Genomic DNA, 22,450 nt, shown 5'->3' on the forward strand with positions numbered 1-22,450 from the left:
TCTGCCTCTCTTCTCTTCTCGGTCTCTCTGGAATGTGAGGCCAGGCAGGAGGGAATAAGCACCCTCGGCGTGGAACCCTGAGGGGGTTTCAGGGCCTCCCAGTGGCTCCTATTGGCTGAGCTGGTTCAGAGGTGCCACCCCATGCTGCCACTGCTCCAGCTGTGGGCTGTGGTGAAGATGGGAGTGGGGGTAGTGGCCCGGCTGTGCTGCCACCCAGGTTGGGTGGAGCCATCCGCACCTGGCCAAGGAGCAGCAGTGTGGCCAGCCCCAGTCTCAGGGTGGAGGCTGTGGCCTTGGCGTCCCCTTTGGTGTGGGAAGCTGAGTGCTGGCTCTCACCTGCTGTCAGACTGAGCAGCAGGGATCCATCTCTGGAGACGGCTAAACTCTCCTGACAGACACTGCTCAAAGGTCTTAATTAGATCCACACAGTGGGAGCCACGTCAGTTTCTTGTCCCTGAGGGGCCCAACACCATGGTCCTGCCTGGTCCTGGGCCTCCCCTTGGCAGTGGCTGCCTGCTGACAAAAGACGAAAGGGAGAGCCTGGCTGCACCCAGCTCCCCTCCTAGAGCCAGGCAACATCTTGGCTGCTGGGCGGAGCCTCACACGTGCTGGGCAAGCACCACATCCCTGCCACCCGCTTTAAATTATTTTGAGAGTCTCGCTGAGGTTACTGAGGCAGGCCTAGAACTTGCAATCCTTCTGCCTCAGCCTCAGAGTTGCTGGGATTATAGGCCTGTGCCACCATGAACAGCTAGCTGTTAACCTCCCTTCCCAGCTAGTGACGCCAGGTCTCCACTGCTCCTCCTGTTTCCCCACAGTAGAAATGGGGGAGTGCGCCTTAATCACCCTGGGAAGGAGCAGCTGCTGGAGTGCCCGGGAATAGACACTTGCACCGGGGCCCTTCCCTGGTCCATGCCTAGCAGTCAGGGCTTCATGAAGACTGCCGCAGACCAGCCTCAGCACCTGTCCCAGGGGCTGTCCGTGTGCCTTTCCCTGTGTGGCTGTGGGCTTTAGCCTGCCCTGGGTGGGAGCAGCCTCCTCTGCCTCAGGTGCTCATCTCAGAACAGCATCTGAGGCCTGGGGCTGATGACAGGGTGGCCTGGGGGGCTGGCCGTGCCTGGGCAGGGCTCTGGGGCTCAAGGGACCTGCACTCCTGTGTGGATTGAGCCTCTAGTAGGCCAGTTCTGACCACCTGCTGAAACCTTTGTGGAGCCAGATTGAGCCTTTGTAGGGCGAGATTAATAACCGTCTTAATTGGATTTGCCAAGTGCTGGGCAGCAGCTCCGTGACAGTCGGGGAGAGCTCACGGCATGTGCCATGTTCCCAGCATCAGGTCTGCCCTGTAAGGGGGATATCAATAAGTACGGCAGTGCCAGGGCTGGTGACCGTGGGTCCTCTGCTCTGGTAGCCGTTGTTTTCTGGGAGCAAATATGAAGCAGCCCTGGCTCATGGTTCCCCCAGCCTGTTTCCTGACACCTTCGGCCCCTGTGTGTAGGAAGGAGTAAAGTGGGCCTCAAACCAGAAGCCCCTGAATTTCCTGTTTCAGGCTATTTAAGCTGAAGTGTGTGGACTGAAGAGAAGGGGTGACCAGGGTGGTCAGCATCACGCAGATAGCCCAGGAGCAGGAGGGGAGCCCTGGCTGGAGGTCCACTCTCATGCTTCCCAATCTGTGTCCTTGAGCCTAGGCTGCAGAGGTCATGACCTCTGGCCTCTTGGCTGTGGTGTTTCGTCCTGCTGGGGCTTGTGGGGCTCCCCTAGGGGAGGAGTTTTCAGGGCTGGGACGCAGGCTGTGGGGCTGACCCCCCTGGCCGTGGGTGACGCTGATGGGCTCTGTGGTGAGACTGTGCTTCTGAGGTGAGGTGGCACCCAGAACGTGGGCACAGCTAGCTGCCGAGCTTGACTCTCCCAGGCCTCTGCAGACCCGCCCTGCTTGTTGGGAGTGATCAGGGTGCTCCTGGGAAGCATGAGCACAGAGACTTCCAGGACAGGATCCCCCAGCTGCAGGACACAGCCCTCCCATTGGAGGGGCGGGCGGGGCTCAAGGGAGCCCTCCCGTTGGTTTCCTAGACATCTGGACGTGGTCCCGAGCTGCTATGCTTTGTCCTTGGGACGTCCTGCATGGCGGAGGCCTCCCGTGGTGGTCGCCAGCAGTTGCACACAGGCAGCTACTTCACGGGGGACTGCCGGGCTGCATCTCAGCCGGGTGAGTGCACGCTGCACACACAGCCCCAGTCTAATGCCAATCAGGAGTGTGGGCCCTGCTCCAGGCGTGCCAGGGACAGTGCCAAGGCTGCCGGGGTCACAGGAAGACTGGGCATTGGTGGCCAGTGGCTGGTCCACAGAGCGGCAGCCCCCACAGATATGTGCATCTAATGGTCTGTGTGTCCCAGCCCCACTCCCAAGCTTGACGATGGGACTTGGCAGACCCTGAGGCTAGCTGGCATCCCAGCTTGGACTCGGTGTTCAGAGGGTCTTCTCCCGTGGCTGCAGTGGCCCCTTCTCTGTTGAAACACAGACTGTGGGACCCTCCTCCACTGGGTCCTCTGCAGAAGAGCCGGTACACAGGTACCCGTCCACTGAGGGTTCACTCGGCACCCAGTTCCTGGTGCTAAGCCCTGGCTGCTTGGCCCATGTGGGGAGCACATCACCTCAACTTGGTCCCCCGAGCCCTGTCTCCACTTCTGTGCATGCTGGGGCCTTTGCAGCAGCCCACCTGGCCACCCCACCAGTGGCCTCTGAGCTTGGAGCTCCAGTGTGTGAGGACCTCGAGGGCCTGCTGGTTGGTGTTCTGTGGACCATGACCAGCTTAGGTGGCTGGGGATTCTTGAGTGAGAGCAGAGCTGACCACAGAGCAGGGGAGCCGTGGCCCTTCCTCCCCTCTCTCCCCTCAGCCCCTGGTGTCCAAGGTACTGCTTTCACACCACAGTGACATCTTTGGACTTGTTTTGTTTCAGTTGGTAGCAGTGCTGTCATCACGGCAACACAGCCATCAGTATTCTGTTGTTACTCTCTTCCCGCCACGTTCTGCTCTGGTCTTTTGGTACATGGGACAATAGCCCCAGTTCCCCCAAAGGAGCGCTGGAGGCTCCAGGGCAGTGGAGAGGAGGGCGTTGTTGCCACAAGAGTGGGGGTCCTGCAGTCCCTCTCCCCTCCTGTGGCTCTGGGGACAGACTCCCTGGCAGCCCCCTTAGCTGTCAGACTGCCTGACGGGCGCTTGTCTTCGTGCATCCTGCAGGCGGTGCTCATGAGCTCTGGAGGCACCTCTCCTCTCAGGAAGGCCACGGAGGTGTGCGTGCGCACAGCCAAGTGTGGCAGCGGACCCTTTAGGAGCTCATAGCCTAGCCTGTCTGCCCCTGGCAGAGAGCATGACAGCTCTGGTACTTCCTGAAATGACAGGAATAACTTGAGCAAGTGTCCTGGTGCCTGTGGCCACTCCATAGCAGCCGGTCCTGCCTGCCAGCCCCCCACTTCTGTGGCAGGATGGAGTCCAGCTCCAGGAGGTCTTAGAGCACTGGTGGAATTGCCCAGAGGGCCAGGCAGGGACCTTCCCTCTGCGCTCTCCAGCTCCTTCTGGGGCTGCTGGTCTGCAAGGAGTGTTTTTGCATCTTCTGCCATCTGAGGCCTGCCACACTGAGTGGGCTATGGTGGCCAGACCTGGCCCCTCCAGCACAGTGCCGTATGGACACATGCATGCCAGTGCCACAGCCTCTAGGTCACGGCTGGTCAGCAGATGTCGGCTAGGTTAGGCTTCTGTGGGCTAGAGCAGGCCCAGGTCAGCTGATCCACCACATCCCACCTTCCTGAGCCTGCATTCCCTTCTCCCAGGTTTGGTGCCTAGAGGGCAGAGGCCAGTCCAGCTGCAGGCCCTGTCTTCTTCCACGTCCGTGTCTCCTCCATTCCTGCCATCCCTCATGGGCTCCTCGGTGAGGTGCGGAGTGCCTGTGGCCTGGCTCATACCCTCGTGACCTCATGGTGCTTCTCTAGCTCTGGCCCAGATCCCTCCTTCTTTGATGCCCACATTTATCTGACTTTGGCACCAGGCAGGGGCTCAGCAGAGGGCTGTCTCCTCTAAGCCTGTGGAGCACAGCCCCTATCTTCTGGAGGGGCTGGGGGGCAGCTGGGCGTGGGGCTTGTTCTCTGGCCAGCCTGTAGGCTGGGTCTCTTACCTTTTTGGCCACCTTCTCTAACCTTTTTGCCTGCCCTTCCTGCTCAGAGTAGGAGTGTCGGAGGAGTGGCCCTCCGTGTGTGTGTGTGTGGGGGGGCGCATTTTCAGAGGTCCCTGAGTTGAGTGTCCTGGGGAAGACTGGCCTGTTCTTCATCCTGAGACCTGGGTCTTGTTGACTTGCTCATAGGCACCAGGTGCAGCAGCCCTCTACCCATGAGGAGGTGGTATGCAAGGGCCGTCCGTCTGCAAGGGCGTCCAGGTCTGGACTCTTTTCCCACAGACCCAGCAGTATTAGCAGCCTGTCTCCCCAGGCCACCTACTCCACATCAGGACAGCCTCAGCCAGCACACAGGTGGTAGATGGAGGTCCTTGCTGCTGGGGTGGTCCTATGTGGGGGTGGTAGGTTCTGGAAGCAGGAGCCATGGCACTTCCCCACCGCACCCCCAGCTCAGATAGAGTGTAACCTGCTTTACAGACCCCCTCCACGTGGGGTCCTGGCTTCCTCTACGGTTTCTGGGGTTAAGTGGGTTTCAGGACTTCTGCCCTCTGGTTGGCCTTCCTGACACTGATCTTTTAGAGCCCCGTTATCCCATGGTGGTCCCTGTGTTCTTGGGAGCTGAGCCCACAGTGCAGAGCAAATTCTAAAATTGCCTCTGTGTGAATTGCTGAGTGTGAGGCTCCCCTGGTCTGGGAATCCTGGTCTTCCACAGTGTGCCCAGCCCTGTGGTCAGGCAGCCCAGAGACATGTCACATTGCCACGTGGCCCAGCTTCACCACGCGGTCTGGTCCGCTGTCTTCTGGAACCTGTGCTGCACTGGAGGAAATGCCTCCCTTCTTAAACCTAAGTGAAGTGACTGCTCAGGAAGATTGGGCCCTGCAGGGGCCTCAGGGGAAGCCCACCTGGCCTTTGCAGACCAGGATGGGGAGCCATGCAGTCTGCCCCCTGGCCTGCATGGGCTGAGCCCAGCCTGAGGTTCCCTCCCCACCCCACCACCTTCAGTCTCCAGGTCCCACTCCCTTGCCGCTTCCTGTCATCTGCATGTTATAAGAACAGTGACTATTCTAAAATGCCTCCTGTGAAAGCCAGGTGTGAGGGGACACTTAGATGAGAGACCAGGGATCTTGGCACCTGGAAGAAAATGAGCGTCTTGGTGTGCTGGAGGTTGGGTGTCCACCCCGCCCCAGTGTTGCTGAAGCAGGTCAGGTGGAGAGTGCCAAGGAGTCGGCCAGCCACACGCCGCAGGCCTCAGTGTGCTCTATAGAAGACTCCATGTTGGGGACGTGGGTGTGCACTGTGGATTAGAAGAGGGTGTGTCATGGCAGTGTTCCTGAGGGTCAGGACAGTGACGGGTAACATAACAAGAGACCCTTGTTCTTGGGACACGGCTGAGGTGCTGGGAGGGGCGATGCCTCAGTGTCTGCTACTGAGTCCCAGTTGTCTCAGAAGAGGTGTGTGCGTGTGCCCAGGTGTGCACTAGAGCAGAGCTTAAGCAGAATGGCCAGCCTTGGCCTCCAGGCCGTGGTGAGGTGAGCTGCCTCCCTGTGCTGCTCTCGCGGTGCTCACAGAGGTGGGCTGGGCCAGAACACAGCCTGTCTTCTATGCCCCAGCGAAGCAGGCTGCAGAGCCAGGCTCTGCCCTCTCGATCCTGGGCGCCCGGGTGTGGCTGCAGGTCCCCGCTCTGCCCCTGGGGAGTCCTGGGAGACTTCCTGGTGCTGGCTGAGTTCAAGTGGGAGGTGAGGCGAAGGCGCTGTCTCTGCTCAGCCTCCAGCCTCGGTGGCCTCCCAGTGTCCTCAGAGGCCACCCGACATCCCTGAAGTGCCTGAGCCGGGTCCGGTCCCCTGAAGACAGCCATCGGTCGCCCCAAGGGGGCGGCTGTGCCCTTTTCCAGAAGCTCTATAAGCCGAGCGTGAGCGTCTGCCCGTGTGACTGGCCTGTCACCACAGCACCTGGTCTCCCTGGGGTCCTCACCTTGCCCAGGGTTTCATGAGAGGCCACCTGCTCTGGTTGCTCAAGATCCTTTCCTGGGAGCTCAGTCTTTGTCCCCTGGCTATCCCCCTGGTGTGGCCCTCTCCCACCTGTTCCTCCTGTATCTTAACCTTGCTCTTTAAGTGCAGGCACCTCACCACGCTTTCTCTGTGTCCACATGTCCTCTGGTGCCAGCCCCTTCCTCTCCATGTTGTGCTCACTAGTGACCAGATGGTGGCAGGTGCTGGCTCTCAAGCGTCTCTGCTTCCTCCATTTGGTGTGTTCAGTCCCCCAGGTGAACTTGTCTTGGCTGGTCTTGGGCACTCTGCAGGGCCACCTGGGCACCTGCACCTGTCTTGTCACTGCAGTTCTTGCCAGGGTCTGTGCATATCTTTGAGGTCATTTGGGACTTTTTTCCCCTGGTCAGCAAGAATGAAAATGAGAAAGAGAAGTAGAAGTGACTGAGCCTTGGTGATGCCTCTTGCTCAGGATCCCAAGGTCCAGCAGAAGCCACCTGCTGCTGGGGCAGTGGCCAGCCAAGACTGAGGCTCCACTGATGTGGTGAGAACAGCCAGGCCCACCTACCTGCTGGGATGGACCTGAGTCACCATCCCTGCTGGGGAGGCAGGGCCTCCTTGGAGACTCGGGTCCTGTGAGCATCAGCAACTTACCATGTTCTTGCTTTGTCTTCCCAGCAGACTAGGATCAGCTTGGGGCAGGGACAGGGACGGGCTCTCAGGGGGAGCTGGTAGGCAGATGCCTAGAAGGGGCCCCGACTGAGGCTCCTGCTCCATCAGAGTAGGCCCCCTGAGCATTCTGAGGCTCTGGCCTCCCACATGGTTTCCGGTGCTGGCTGCACCCCAGTCTGCCCATTTGCCTTGGTTCTGGTTGCTGGAGGACTTTGTGCCTGTAGGGAGAGGAGAGAGCCTGAATCAGAAGGGCTAACTGCAGGCGGTGCAGAACCGACTGCTGTGGCTGCGCTGTGTGCAGTCGCCCCAAGGAGCAAGCAGCCGAGTGCCGGCAGTAGATGCCTAGGTGACAGGTGCGGGTTCTCCGTCCAGTGCAGCAGTGGTCAGCAGGGGAGGTGCCGCAACATGGATGGGCCTGTGCTCACTGTGCTTAGTGAAAGAAACCAGGGGCTGAAGGCCACGTGTTGCATGATGCCATTTTGTGTAGAAAGTCTGGAGCAGGGGGCTGGGGCTGGGGTTCAGTGGTAGTGCACTTACGTGGCATGTGTGGAGCACTGGGTTCAATTCTCAGCACCCCATATACATATACATAAATAAAATAAAGGTCTTCAACAACTAAAAAAATATTTTTACAAAGAAAGGAAAAAAAAAAAAAGTCCAGAACAGTCCAGTCCTGGATGGGGGTGGGGCTGTGTGGGTCCCATTGGTCTGATGTGATTGCAGAGGAGCTGGGACTCAGTGCGGGGGAAACACTTGCTCCACCAGGTGACCAGGCACCTGCAGGGGCCATGCCTGGGTGCTGGACCCACAGCTTTGTCCAGCCTCTTCCAGCTCTGGTGTGGTCTCCTTGCTGGTTCCCAGGATGCTAAGCCTCCTAGTCAGATGGTATGAGAAGTGAGGGCAGTGGTGAGGTTCCTGTGTAGCTGCACAAAGCACAGCTGGCCAGGGTCAGCAAATGTTCCCCACAGGTCCCGTGGTCTGGAGGAAACTCGGGGTGTGTGGCTGTTCTGCATGTGTATACGGTGCACACCTGTGTGTGCTGCTGCATGGGGTGTGATGGCTCTTCTGGCTTGCACCTGGCAGTCCCACCCCTGCCTCTTCTCCTGTGAGGAGGGACATTTCCTTGAGGACTGAATTTCACTCTTAAGCGCCAGATATGAGGCCATGTTCAAGGTCACTAACAACATCAGAAACCTTTAAAAATTAGAACTGGTGGGGTCAAGTGCAGGTGACTGCGTGCTGGCCTGCAGCTGCCTGGCTTGGGTTGGGTTGGTAGAGGCTGGCAGGGAGGGGGTGCCTTGTTTTCTGTGCCTGTGTGCTTTCAGATCATCCCAACGGACTTGTATGACGTGTGCCCCTCTCTTACCTCCCCAATTCCCAGATGCTCAGGGAACAAACCCTCCTCCATCCCCAATCACCCGATCCCTGCCAGAGCCCTGTTGTGCCCCTAGGTTTCTGCCCAGGCCTGGGGCAGCAGAAGGCTGACTCACGCTCTGGGTGTGCTGGGGGCTCCTCCTGCCTCATGCTTTCCCACGCCAGCACCCTGGGGTGGGGCCCCTGCTGCCGGTCATGATCTGCACACCAGTGCTCTGGCAGTCCATCACGTGGTGGCTCTGCACACGGGCTTGCCTGGCCTCCTTTACCACTTGGCCCAGCTGGACCTCACCTTCCTCTGAACCCACTTGCTCCAGTTTAGGACTCACCTGTGCTATGGCCCCAAACACCAGTTCCCCATCACAGGCCAGTTAGGAAGACCAGCAGCCCCCTCCTTCATCCACGGCAGGGTGGGCCTGGTGAGTAAGTGTTCCCAAAGCCCACCCACAACTGTTCAGCCTCATCTCTCTCCAAAGAGTGGTCCCCTCTGGTCCTGAAGCCCTTCACTAGTGTGTCTTCTAGACCCATAAAGGTCATGGAGAGTGGATGAGCCTGCCTAGTTGTTTATGTGGCAGAAGTCACTGCCCCTGGTGAGCAGTGTCTCCCTGATGGTCAGGTTGCAGGGCACAGGAGGGAGGGTGCCATCCTCTGCTGATGTGGTGTGCTGGTGGCCTCGCTGGGGTCACAGCTGATGGCCTCATGTGCACAGTATCCTGTGGCTGCAGGTGAAGTCTAGTTTAAAACTCTGGTATGGCTCCTTTTGCATGCATCAGCTTGCAGCTTGGGTTCTGGGTATCCTTTGTGTGTGCCCACTGCGTGGTGGGGCCGCAGGGTTGGACTGCTGGCTGGGCTCTGAGCAGGAGGGATCCGGCTGGCAGGGACTCTGGGGTCTACTTCTGAGTGTCAGCACAGCCTGGGTGGAATGGTGGCAGCTGTCCTTTGGGTCTCTGACTCCTGTCACTTGGCGGAGATCCTGCAAGAAGCTTTCTGTGACACTGGCATCATTAGTTCTTTTCTAAGGGATTTGCTATTTTATTTTTTTTATTTTTATTTTTTAAAAATATTTTTTAGCTGTAGGTGGATCTATATTCTATTTATTTATATATGGTGCCGAGAATTGAGGCCAGTGCCTTGCACACGCGAGGCAAGTGCTCTACCACTGAGCCACAACCCCAGCCCAGGATTTGCTGTTTTATGACTTTGTTTTCCAAATGTCGAATTGGTGTGGTCGCCTTCCAGAACGTGTGCGTTTCCTGTTTGGACTTGATGTTAACTTATAGTTCTGGTGTCCAAAGAATGTGGCGAGAGCCCTGGAGACCACCGCCCAGGGAGACTTCCAGCAGTGTGTCCAGTTTGTCTGGAAGCCTCTGCCCTGTGCTTCAACTCTTACTCGTGGATTCCATGGCCCGCTTGAGTGGGAGTGGGGCACGTGACAATCCAAGGGTAAGGGCAGGCCCAGCAAGACCACGGATTTGAGCAGGACCCTGCACGGGATAGACCTCAGACCCTTGTGTCACCTTGGCCTTGGATAAAGCCACTTTATATGCTGGTGGGACCCTGAGAGCCAGGAGGTGAATCTGAGGCCCACCCACTCCCCCCGCCTCAGGAACCCCATTAAACAAAGCCCGGAGGTCTTGCCCGGGGGCTCCTGGTCTGGGCAGCAGTCGTTCATCCTGGGGCTTACGGACGAGGAAAAGCAAAAGAAACCTTGAAGCTGCTGCTCATGGGCCCCGCTGACGGATCAAGCCCTTGCGACTTCTGAGTGGGCGCGGGGGGTCGTCTGGTCTGTGGCTCTGGGTTTCCTGTGTACCCTGTTCTCAACATGCAGGGCAGTGCCCTGATGGCTGGCAGCAGCCAGGCAGCTCAGAGAAGTGACTGAGTTGTGTGGCCTTGAGTGCGTGCTGGCGGGAGCTTCACCCTCTCCCTGGGGTTCTGTGTCCACCACCTCAGACTTACCCACTTGGTTGTCCCAGGGTGTGAGGACCAGGCCCCTTCATGCCAAATACTGTCCCCCTGTTATCCTTACCCCCTCCCCTGAGCCCCTGGAGGGCCACAGAGGCTGGCAGGCCTCAGGCTCACCTCCTTTCAGGCCCGGGACTGATGGCGGCCATTGGTGGTCACAGCCTTGTCTGGAACACCAAGGCCACAACAGAGCAGCAGTGCTCTCATCTTGTGGGTGCAGTTCCTGGGGCCTCTGCTGTGCCCTCCTATGGTACTGGCCCACACAGTAGTATCCAGGGCCCTGTCGTGCTAGGGCTTTGTGGGCTTGGAAGTGCTCTCCAGGGACAGGTTTCTGGCTCTGGGCACACCCTGGCACTGTGTGGGTGTGTGCAGTTGAAGTCGGTGGTCTGCACATGGCTCTCAGGGCTGTCTTGTGGGCCAGCTGCAGGAAGCCCCAGCTTTGCAGGCGGGAGCTGACTGGGGTTGAGGCCCAGCTCTGGCCACTGTCCCTCCTGTCGATGTGGAGCCACATGTTTGGGGCAAGGAGGCCGGCACATCCTGGTTGCAGCTTGTGCCGATGGAAGGAGTGAGTGTATGAAGCGCCTGGCCTCCTCCACGTTGAGTGTCCCTGTGGTCGTGGGCTGAAGCACCCCGTTGCTCGTGGAGACACTGGGCACCCAGAGAAGCTCCTCTGAATGCAGATGAGCTCCTGGAGGGAAGTGACTTCTGGGACTGGCTGTGGTCCTGTGCGGAGTATCATCCAGTCGGGCTTCCTGAAGGGCTGTCAGAGGACTTGCTCTGGTTTCTGTTGACCTCAGTGGGCTCCCTGGCTCCTTAGTGGCTTTCCTGCCTGCTTGAGTCAAAGAGGACCCCCTAAGCCTCATGACCTTGGGGTGCCCCGACATGAGCAAAGTTCTGCTTCAGACAGGGCTCAGGGACAAGACTTACCAGAAAATGACCTGCCCTTCAGGTGGGGACAGGCCCTCTTAAGGGGCACTGGAAGTGGCCACTCAGTAGATATTTGCCAGCCAATGGAGTGTGGCAGGATCACTTGCTCCAGCCCCTCTGCAGCCAAGGAAACAGGGCCGTTGGCCTGGCAGCCTTCACACAGGGCTGGCATGGGGCAGTGTGGGGTCTCGAGACCAGCCTGGGTGTGTGCTCCCGGCTCAGAGCTAGTTCCTTAGGCCCTGTTTGGGGTGGGCGGTGGGTTCTGCCAACATCTCACTTGGCTGAACAGGAACAAGTGTTCTGAAGCCATCCTGGGGGCCCTGTCCTCTTTGACAGGAGCAGGAGGCAAGTGGGATGGTGCTTGGCCATACTCCCACCGACCCTTCATGGTAAGGGGCAGGCAGCCTAGCATCCATTTAACCCAGACGCCTGCCCATCTGGAGTGGGAGTCTGAAACGTGCTTCCTGGGCAGGGGTGTGGGCTGGGGTGGGGCCGGGTCTGGACATCCAGGTTGGGAATAGCCTGCCACTGCTCGCTTCATGCTGCACAGTTCTCCTGCCTTCCTCTGCCCTCTGCAAGTGGGCCAAGGGGACGTCAGCATCCCTGAAGGGCCACTGCCCTGGAAAGACGTGCGTGGAACCTGGCTGTGGGCCCAGACTGCCTCAGTGTTCCCACTCCTCCAGGGCCCGGAGTCCCAGCGCTGAGCTATGCCACCTGTTTCCTCCTTGTTCTCGGGGTCAGAGAGGGATGTGGCCTGTGCCCAGCACCTGTGCCCACCGTGTTCCCTGAGGAAGGCTTGCCCACTCTGCTGTGTGGCTTGGTGCATCCCTCTGCCTGGCTCCCTCTGGGCAGGTGATGGTCAGTGTCTGAGTGTGAGGTCTGTGCAGAGGCGTGAAGCAGGTCCACATGGCTGTCCCTACTTCTTCTCTTTGCCATGAGCATCTACTTCAGTGTCGATGTTTGAGGTCACCCCCGAGATGCCAGGCATTCTGTGCATTTGGGATCAGTGTCCCTTGTCTTTCTAGAATTTCATTTCCCCTCAGCAGCCACTCTCCTGCCCCTGCTCCCCCCGCTGAGGCTCTCTGCCTGAGGTCATGGGGCTTCCCTAAGCAAGATGAGAACTGGCTAGGCAGGACCTCCTTCAGCCCCAAGGCCAGAATGGCCTGCCAGCCTTGGCGCTCCAGGGAAAGGAGCAGCTGATGATTTTGAGTGTCTAACCCTCTTTCTTTCCTGCTGTCCTGCTCTCCCAGGAGATGTCCTCTTCCAGATGGCCGAAGTCCACAGGCAGATCCAGAACCAGCTGGAAGAGATGGTGAGTCTGGCCTCTAGTGACCGCTCCTAGGTGCAAAAGGCAAATGCAGGTGGGCAGGGTGGGCAGGCTCAAGGTGAAGAGCTGGCTACATGCTTTGGCTGTGTTCCTATGTGGGACTGTCCCACAGTCCTGTGACCATACTCAAAGGTAGAGATAGGCCCTGGGCTCTGGGCACAGGTCAGATGAGCCATGGTGAGTGGCCTGGGGACAATGTGCATGGGCTAGGCCAGGTCTCACCCTGGGCTGGCCTCAGGAGCCAGGTGGGGTCAGTCAGCACCAGCCCCCGGGAGGAGCCATGTGTGCTCTGACGCCAGCCCTGCAGGACCCAGTGCCTTGTGGTGATGGCCAGAACGCTGGTTTTCTCTGGACTCCCCTGACTCCCCGTGGGGGGTGCTGGTTAGAAGCTTCTGGCCCGAGGCAAGGGGTCACCGAGGTCTCGCCCGTTTCCTCTCAGGCCCGGCTGGTATCTGCTCTCCTCTGGCCCCAGCATGGGTCAGTGGGGGTGTTTGTTTCCCTCTGGGAAAGTGGACCTCTAAAGCTGAGGAGGGCCAGTTTGTTTAGCGTTTGGGACCTCTGTCCAGTGCTCGCTCCAGCAGCTTCCTGGTTCCAAGGGGCCCAGGTCTCACTGGGTGCCCTGTCCAAGGGCTCCTGCACTGCCTTGAGCTGACTGCAGGTCTGTTTTCTCTTCCATGTCCAGCTGAAGTCTTTCCACAACGAGCTGCTCACGCAGCTGGAGCAGAAGGTGGAGCTGGACTCCAGGTACCTGAGCGTAAGTACGCCTTGCCAGCCCCACCCGTGCTGCTACCCTCTACTCTCAGACCTTCGCTGTGGGGAGCTTCTCGGCTCCTCTGAGCCTCCTGTGCAAGAGGGCTCCCCCACCTGAGCGCCCTGGGCGCCCCACGCGCAGCCCTGGGATGACCGTCACACTGAAGGCACCATGGGCAGCTCCCCCTCTCCACCACTGTGGCACAGCTGAGGACACGGCTTTGACGCTCTCCCAGAGCTTCACGAGTGCCTCTGGCCTGCTGTTCCTGTCCTTGCCGTTAGCTGGCCGGGAAGCCGAGGCAAACCTCCTGGCAGGATTTACCCCATGGGTTGACGCTTTTGCCTGAGGACCAGGGCCCTTCCCAGGTCCGGTTTTTGTCTTTGGGCTGTAGAGACCTGCTGTGGGCAGGTAGGCCGAGGTTGCCTGCTAATCCAGACTGCAGCTGAGCATGTCTCCTGTGCTGCCCCCAGGCCTGCTATGCCTGCAGCCAGGGAAGGACCAGGAGGGGAGGGGCCGAGCTGCTGCTGAGCTCTCGAGCTTCTGTTTTCGTTGTGGACCCTCAGGCGGCACTGAAGAAATACCAGACGGAGCAGAGGGGCAAGGGGGACGCCCTGGACAAGTGTCAGGCTGAGTTGAAGAAGCTCCGCAAGAAGAGCCAGGGGAGCAAGAATCCACAGAAATACTCAGACAAGGAGCTGCAGGTAGGTCTGCCCCCACCACCAGGTGCCAGGTCACCAGGTCACCAGGCAAGCCCACAGCTCCATGTAGGGCCGCTTCCACAGAGCAGCACCTCACACTTTCAGCAAGAAAGTGATCACCCCATCTTGGCCAAGGACAGGATGAGTCCCTTGTGGAAGTGGGCAAGGGCTTCTTGGCTCTCCTGGGAGATTTCCCAGCAGGCGCCAGCATCCCCTGGCTGGCAGGATGACCTGCTCACCAGAAGGTTCTTGGCCACAGGAGCAGGAATCCGAATTAAATCCTTCCCTGGTCGCTCTGGATTCTGCCCCAGATTGTCACCCTCATCAACTAGTCATGGCAGCATGGCCGATGGCTCCTGAGAGGCCGCTGTTGTTGCTGTTTTTCTTTCACCATCCCACCAGAAGCGCAGGTGCTGTGTCCTGCATGGCTTGGGTCCTGGATGGCACAGAATGTATAGCAGAGCTCCCACGGGTGTCCTGAAACAGTGGGCCAGAAAGCCCACACCCACCGCAGAGGTCGCTATAGACAGGGAAGGACGACAAAGCAGGGCACCAGTTGTTTGGAGGAGACACCAGGAAAACCCCAGACAACCACGACAGAAGTTTCCAGAAATGCTCTGGGAAGGCAAGGGTGTGGCTCTGGGGTTAGTCTCTGATCTGGGGGCTCCACCCTGCCTGCTGTTCTCAGCACACACCTGCCTAAGTGAGTGTGTGCACAGGTGTGCAGCTGTGGTGTCCACACTGAAGTTGAGCAGGTCTGTGGGCCTGAGCAGCGTGCAGCCCTGTGGGGGTCACTTGGTAGGCCTGGGCAGGGAGCTGAGACCGCTAAGGAAGAAGTGCCACAGCAGGAGTGGCAGCTGCCAGTGGCCCTGTCATGCAGGTTCCTGCTCACGCAAGTGTGCTTTGCAAGGCGGCAGCGACAGTCCCTGCCTTCCTCATGTGGGGTACATCTCTCTGTGCTCAGAATCTCTGTTTTGGTCATTCTTAACGATCCGCAGCTGCCTCTAAGGGTGTGTGCAACCTGGGGCTGTCCCAGATTGCTGCCCTGACTACCTCAAAGTCTGCGATCAGGGCCCTCAGAGTGGGAGTGTGGTGAACCCCGACACGCACCCTTCAGTACGTGTCTTACGTCCTCTTGGATCTTTGATGCTGGCCGCCATTTTGCCTTCTGAAGGCCTGACGCACACAGAGCGTCCTGCTGACGGGAGTGTGGTAGCTTCCTCAGTGCAGGGGCAGGCAGTGCAGGTGATTGCTGTTGGCCTTCCTGGGCAACCAGTCCAGGTGTGAGAGTGCATGAGAGAGCAAGCCTTCCAGCCTGGTGACAGGACACCAAGGCTGTCCAAAGGATGGCTGCCCGCTGGGAGGAGCTGGGGCCTGTGCTCCCCTCTCCTCAAAGCGCTCTGTGTTGCCCTGGTAACAGCCTCACTGAGACACAGTCTTCACACCTCACAGAGCCAACAGTGGGGTGGTTCTGAGCACATCTGCAGAGTTGTGCAACCATCACCACAGGCAGCTCTGGGCATTTCCACCACCTAGGAGGAGTCCCATGCCCTGGCCAGACACAGCAGTGCATACCGCAATCCCAGTGACGCAGGAGGCTGAGGCAGGAGGACCACAAGTTCAAGGCCAGCCTGGGCAACTTGACCCTCTCTCAAAAAAAAAAAAAAAAAGGTGGTAGCTGCAGCTCACTGGTCGCACACACACTCCAAGCCCATTAGCAGTCGCCCCATGTCCTGCCTTCTTCCACTGCCCACAGCACCACCCTGCCTTGTGGCTAGAGTGCCTTGTTCTGCATGTTCTGACTGATTGGACTTCTGCCCACAAGCCCAGAGGTGGGTTTGCCCCTCCATTGCATCTCACTGGCCTCTCATCTATGCAGCAGTGGAGGCCCTTCCTCGCCCCCCCCCCCCAGTACTGGGGATGGAAACGGGTGCTGTACCATTGAGCTACATTCCCAGCTGTTTTTTTTTTTTTTTTTTTTTTTTTTTTTTTTGAGACAGAGTGTCACTAAGTTGGCGAGCTGGCTTCAAACTTGTGCTCCTCCTGCCTCAGCCTCCCGAGTGGCTGGTATGCGCCATCATGCCCAGAGGCCTTTCCTCCTGGCAGATTGTGAGTCTTGGAGTGCCCAGCCTTGGGGAGGTCTGCTCTAGGACCATTCTGGTGCCTCCTTTCTATGTGGGCTGCTTGGGCCCCTCCAGTACCTCAGTGCTGCCTGGGCTCACCTACTGGGGGCTGGGCACAGATGTGACCTGAGGGACACCTAGTCCTGCATGAGCCCCTGTGGCTGTACGTTCTTGGGTGTAAAAGTAGGGTCTGTAAAATGGGTGGCTGTACAAGCAGGGTGGTTCCAGCTGCCAGCAAGGATGTCCTAGGCACCAGGAGCAGCCTGTGTTGAAGCTGCCGTGGTGGGGTCGCCCTGGTGGCTGTACCTACTGTGTCCCCCCCACAGTAAGTGCTCGTGGTGTCTGTCCATCAGGCAGCGGCCGCTGTCAGTCTTGGCTCTGGGGTGGGCTTTGAGCAGGCTTGGAGGGTGGAGGTGTGCTGCTGCTGCTCCAGGCTGTCTGTCCTGACGGGCAGGAGCTGAGCACTGGGGCATCTGGTAAGGACGGTGACCTCTGGCTGGTGGTGCCTGCCCAGCCAGAGTTTGCTGAGGTCAATGGTGCTCCTGCCCCTGTGGAGAGAGTGGCTTCTGGAGCAGCTGGTAGGGGTAGAGCCCAGTGTGAGGGGCCAAGTGCTGGGTCTGCAGATCACCCAGCTCCACCTCTGGCGCAACGGCCCTGCTGGAGGGGCTCTCCCCTGCCTGCCTCAGCCACGCTCGTGAGGGCTTGGCCTCATGGCGCCTCTCCACAGAGATGTCCAGTGCTGACCTTTCCTCCCAGGTGTGAAGCTGCCCCTTTGTCTGTCTTCTCTGTACAGCTGTGTGCCTCCCAGCCTGGCCTGTTTGCCCTGCCACGAGGCTTGTCCCGAGCCACCCCAGCTTCCAAACACGCAGTAGCCCTGTCTGCCTGGTACTGCCCTCTCCATGCGCTGCAGATGACCCCAGGCTGGCCTGTCGTCAACTGGGCACATCCTCTGGATCCTCTCTCTTTTTTTTTTTTTCCTTATCTTCAACCTTTAATAGGCTAATGAACACAAATTGAAACAAATGTGAATCATGCTTGGTTCTGAGAGAGTGAAGGGATTTCCCCCATATTTTAAACATATTCACATAATCAGTTCTATAAAACTAAATATAAAACCAGTTTTCAGATGACATTCACCATTTTTGTGAAATACTGAACATTACTAATTAAGTCCAACCACAACTTTAAAAAGGGGAAACAGTGATAGAATTTACTGAAGTGGGAATATAACCAAAATATTAATTTAACTACAAGTCAGTTTTACTTAAATCAGGATTGTCCAACAAAAATAATTTTGTCAGTCATTCATGATCTGATTTCTGGTGTATCACATCAATTAAATTATGGTGCACATAAAAAAGCCAAGAGACATTTCTGTTTGGTAATAAATAAGGCAATAGCTATTACTCATTAGTGGCTTTTTTGAGATAAGCTATTAGGTCTGCCCTTTCTCCCTTCTTCTTAATGCCAGTGAAGATCACTTTTGTTCCAGGGATGTACTTTTTGGGATTCTCCAAATACTCCATCAGTGTATCCTCTCCCCAGGTGATGCCTTTGTTCTTGTTGGTATCTGTATAAGAGAATCCAGCAGCCTGACCTGTCTTCCGCCCAAACAGTCCATGGAGATTTGGCCCAGTCTTGTGCTTGCCTGCTTTTTCCACCGTGTGGCATTGGGCACACTTCTGAACAAAAATCTTCTTGCCTTTCTCAACATCACCCATTTTTAATTCGTTCTTTCGTGGCTAGCGCAAAGAAGCAAAGAAGGATCCCGATCAGAAGCCGGACATCACACTCTCTCTCTGGATCCTCTCTGAGCCCCAGTTTCTATGTCTGGTTGGGGGACGCTCTGGCCTGTGTCTTTCCTCTGAGCAGGGCGGGAAGGGCCTGTGTTGTCCCTACGTACACACACACATATCCCCTCCCCCGGCGTCACGTCTCTCCCAGATCTCCCCATCTTCTGCTTCTCAAAAGTTTTCTCTTGCCTCTTTATGAAAAGTAGCCAGGTGTCTGGTTTCTGTGGTCTTCCCTGGACGGCTGAGGCTCTCCAGGACGGGATGAGTCCTGCCTTTCTACAGCACCCAGCACAGCACTGGCACAGGCTGACCACAGAGTTGATGACCTACAAGTCTCAGTTCTTTTCTTTTTATTTTGTGCTGCCTGACGGAACCCCAGGCCCTATGCGTGCCAGCTAGGTAGGCGCTCCACTCTGAGCTGCCCACTCCACCCTGACATTGGATTTCTAAGGGTGGAAGCAGAGGGACCTGCTGAGCAGCGTCACCTGACCCCAGTGTTGCAGAAGCCCAAGTGGCCAGGCCAGGGAGCCCTTGGAGTCTGAGTTCGAGAAGGAAGATGGGGTACTTAGTGTACAGCTCCCCTGTGTCCCTCTGAGCTGGTCAGGGAGCTGCTTGGGGACCTTTGCCCCTGGGGCACTCCTATTGGCTCTCAGTGCCTTTGTAAATCTGGTCAGGGCCTGATTTCTGCTTTAGGGTGACCGCTGGGGCCTGGGTAGGGCCCTGGGGCTTTTCGCTGCAGCAGCAGCACCTTCCCCTTCTGAAGGGAGGTCACATCCTAGCCCATCCCCTGTGCAGCCCCCCTCAGGCTCTGCCCCTCTGCCAGGCCAACCCTGTCCCTCTGGGCTGGCCTTTTACCGCTTTTTGTGGGTCTGAGATCCCCGCAGGTCCTTGTTACCAGGGAGAGGACCTTTCCTTCCATGTGGAAGTACAGCTTTTCAGAGACCTTCTCCCCATGTTTTCCCCTTTGTTAAAGATTCTGAGTGCTTCCCAGCTGCCCACAGGGAGGCCCAGTGGCCAAGGCCTCCACAGGGCTCTGCTGGGGCAGTCTCCAGCCAGAGGGCTGTTCCCTGCACCATCCTGGAGACCCTGCCTGGCCCTTGGGATGCTGCAGCCCTTAGACCTGCTTGCTGTGTGCCAATGGAGCCACCGTGTCCGGTGTGCCTGTGGGGTCACCCCTGACATGAACAGTGGTTCTCACCCCTGAAGCAGGGTTTGGGGAGGCCGAGGTGCACACACCCAGTTGCTGGGGTGGCAGCTGGGTGCTATCCTATTTGGACCCCTGGGAGTGGTGGTGACCGCAGGCCCTGAGTGACCTGGCCCATCCTGGGCCTGGGGTGTGTATAGCAGATAAGTAGAGGTTTCCACTCAGTTCCCCAGTCACTCCCCCCCCCCACAGAGGCCCCCTCCTCATGTCCATGAGATGCCCTTTTGCGTCCCCATTATCTCTCAGACTGTGTGTCCCTCACCTGGTGGGCCAGACATAAGGGGGCCTAGCCACGGTACAGACTGTGGGCAGCAAGGCAGGTGGAGACTGGTAAGGACATCTGTGTATGAGAGGTCTCGTGGCTGGCACAGGGTCACCCTGGGGTGCTTGAGCAGTGCTGGAGCCTGAGCCTCTGCTGGCCATGGTCACTGCTGGTGGAGGGGGAGGTGGAGGCTCAGGAACCAGGCCGCCTGAGTCCTGGCCACCCTGGTCTCGTTAGGTATACCACAGGCTACAGGCCAGTGGGAGGAGCAGTGGTAGTGTGTAGTCGGGTATGGTCCTCTGTGTACCCTTGCAGCATGACTGTGTGTCTTGAGAATCGTCTCTGAGGTCACTGGGATGCTTGGAGCCTGGTGCTAGCCGTGACGTCCTTCTGGCCTCTACAACCTGGGTCCAGGGGCTCCTGAGAGCAGAAACTCACCAGGGAGGTCCCGGGGCTATTTCAGGTTGGGGCTGAGCTCAGGGGCTCATGGGGGAGCAGCTCTGTGTCTTTGGGGGTACCCACGTAGCAGAGGGCCCCAACAAGTGCTGCTTTCCCAACAGCCTTTTTGCTGCTAGACTCTGCCAGAGCCTTGTACATATGCAACAGTAGCTAGGCCTGTGGCCTTCACTGGACTGCGGGCAGGCCAGGCCCAGAGCAGTGGTTGCTGCCCAGGCTGGTGAAGTAACTGGTGAAGTTGCCTGGGGCCTGAAGTTACCCAGTCCCTGCCCAGAGAGGCAGCAAGACCAGGAGCTCAGCAGCCACACTCGGCAGATGCTCGAGACAGTGCGTGCTGGGATTTCCACAAAAAGAGCTCTTTAAATTATAGGTCAGGGAGCAGGAGCCCAGGAGCATTTGGGGCACTAACTGGGACAGGAGAGTTTTATATAAGAGGAGGGCGTGAGCAAGACACCCACAGCCTGCGGGCACCCTGCCCCACCACGGGCTTCACTCCCCAGCTACTCCATCACTACCAGGCCAGCCATCCAGGCTGAGGGAGGAGCCTGACCACGTGGAGCATGGGGCACTCTCCTGGGGCATGGTGGACCCCAAAGGGCGAAGGACACTCTGTGTCCAGTAGGTTGGAAGTGACAGAGCAGGCCTCAGCGTGAGCCCAGTCTGTGCCTTCTCTTGGGATGGAGAAGGGGTGTGCTTGTGTCCCACCTGCAGATGGAAGCCAGGGCAGGACAAGAGGGGCCATGACTTGGGCTGGCCACGGGGCTGAGGATCTCCCTGGACACCAGCTGCAGCCCAGGTGGGAGAAGGGAGTGTCTGGTTCTCTTCAGGACTGGTGGCCTTGCTAGTCTGGTGCAGGCAGGGTCCTTCTGGTGGGTAGTGTCAGCTTTGGGGAAGCCAGGTGTCCTCTGCACCAAGATGCCCACCATAGGATAGGGCAGGTTACACCTGCACCCATGGTCTCCCCTTCTCCTCCCTGACCGCCTGTAACCCACCCTACCTCTCCAGAGCCCCTTCCTCACCTGGCCAGCCTGTGTGTGTCTCAGGGATGTTACACTGCCCCGCTGTTCTCGAAGCCCCTGAGTGCCTCTGGCAGGCTGACAGTCCCCACCTGGCCAGTGTCTCCAGGGCTCCCCTTCTGCCTCCCCTTCAGCAGGGTCCCCCTCCCAGCATTTGGGGAGCCTGCACCAGGAGGAGCCAGGCCTCTGGTGCAGGTCCCCCCGCAGAGTTTTCAGGGTCAGATTTCTCCTGAGTATGTTTCTGTCCCGTTTGATTCCTCCCCCAGCCTGGCTCTCCTGCAAATGGACCTGAGCACAGGTAGCAGCCGCTGGGTGAGGTGACACCCCCAGCCAGGCCGAGGGCACTGTGGCTGTCGGGAGTCTGCAGCCATGCTGCCTCGCAGTGTGCCCTGGGGTGTGGTGCAGTAGGGCCTGTCCTCCCTCACCCATGACGGGCTCTGGGCACTGAGGGAAGGGCAGCTAAGATCCCACGTTGGACCCCCGAGCCACATGGGAACCTAGGGAGATGGATGAGCCAGAAGCAGGTATGGGGGGCCTGACCCTGCTTGGAATGACCTGAGGTATCAGTGACCCTGCAGCTGAGCCCAGGGTGCACAGGCCCTGGAACAGCCCTGCCTGACCTACCTGGTGGGCTTCTTGGGCAGCCCAGTTCCTGGAGCTTCTGGGGCCACCCACTGGGGCCTTCCTGGGCTGAGGTGGAGGATGCTGTTGCTGTAAGGGTACCAGGTTCCCTGCCTAGGTCAGTCCCCTCCAAGACAGTGTAGAAAGGGTAGGCAGGTACGCACCTGCCACTGGCCATGTGAGAGCCAGGGAGTGGTCCCGTGTCCAGGGTGGGACGCCTGCCCTAGAGGCTGTTGGGGTGGGGGTCCCTGGGTCCTGGAAAACTGGCCCCTCCCCTGTTGGCCAGGACATGGGAGCTGGTCAGATGACTTGGGCTCCTCCAGGGGACACAACTGAGTACTGGTTTTTGTGCTTTAGGCCCAAACTTCCTGATTGTGGTCTGAGAGAGAGACTTGCTCTGTTTAAAGGGGTGTGTAATTAACAAAGCAAAGATGAGATGCGATCTTCTGAGATGGTAGTAGAGGCTGGGCCCACAGCAAGAGTGATGGGGCAGCCTACTCCACAGCAGGACCGTCACTCGCTGTGAGGAGGTAGGAGCCACCCTTCTGTGGAGTAAGATGGCCTATCGCCTGGGGTCCTTGCTGGAGAGAAACAGACCACCCTGATCTCCTGGAGGACTAGGCGGCCAGGGAGGGAGCACTCTGCTTCTCTCAGGGCTGGGCCATGTGCACATTGTAGCCACGCCTCACCTGGCCCTTAGGGACACCTTGGTCTGTGAGCCTCCGCCCTGGCAGTGTGCTGCAGGTGTGGACAGGAGGCCGGGCTCCCTCCTATGGCTCTGGGAGTGTGCGGTGCTGGGCGGGGTGCCTTGGCATTGTGTGTCTGGGACAGTATGGGGGGTGGCGATGGGGACCTGCTGCTCCTGAATATCCCTTGTGGTCTGATAAAGTTCTGGGTGCTTCCCCAGGAACATGGGGACCGCAGAGCTTGTGGGCCCCTGAGATCTGCCAACGGTGCTGTGCTCTCACCTCGTGTGTTCCCGTAACACGTTTGCCTGAGTCGGCTTTCTGTGGCTATAACTGAACACCTGAGGCCAGGTAATTGAAAGAATGGGGATTTGTTTAACTCCCAGTTCTGAAGGCTGGAAAGTCCAAGAGCACAGCACTGGCATTGGAT

At 58.3% G+C, this 22,450-nt stretch overlaps 2 protein-coding genes across 5 annotated transcripts in view; one reads left to right on the plus strand and one right to left on the minus strand.

Moving 5' to 3' along the window:
• Nucleotides 1-22,450, plus strand: part of BAIAP2 (BAR/IMD domain containing adaptor protein 2) — a 66,713-nt gene that overhangs the window by 25,689 nt on the left and 18,574 nt on the right. For all 4 annotated transcript variants that reach the window (XM_081270351.1, XM_081270348.1, XM_081270349.1 and 1 more), the window contains 3 exons: nt 12,334-12,395; nt 13,093-13,164; nt 13,725-13,862. In XM_081270351.1, coding sequence (XP_081126477.1) covers nt 12,334-12,395; nt 13,093-13,164; nt 13,725-13,862 — 272 coding nt within the window. The remainder of the gene's footprint in view (nt 1-12,333; nt 12,396-13,092; nt 13,165-13,724; nt 13,863-22,450) is intronic.
• On the minus strand, nt 17,184-17,799 carry LOC308635789 (cytochrome c, somatic-like). Its single transcript, XM_081270524.1, has one exon. The coding sequence runs from the start codon at nt 17,701-17,703 to the stop codon at nt 17,386-17,388; it is 318 nt and encodes a 105-aa protein (XP_081126650.1). The 5' UTR covers nt 17,704-17,799; the 3' UTR covers nt 17,184-17,385.

The sequence above is a fragment of the Spermophilus citellus genome, assembly GCF_964194105.1.
Source record: "Spermophilus citellus genome assembly, chromosome: 17".
NCBI classification, from domain to species: domain Eukaryota; kingdom Metazoa; phylum Chordata; class Mammalia; order Rodentia; family Sciuridae; genus Spermophilus; species Spermophilus citellus.

Excerpts from the sequence above, each read along its gene's own strand:
- LOC308635789 (XM_081270524.1), bottom strand. The coding sequence starts at position 17,703 with ATGGGTGATGTTGAGAAAGGCAAGAAGATTTTTGTTCAGAAGTGTGCC.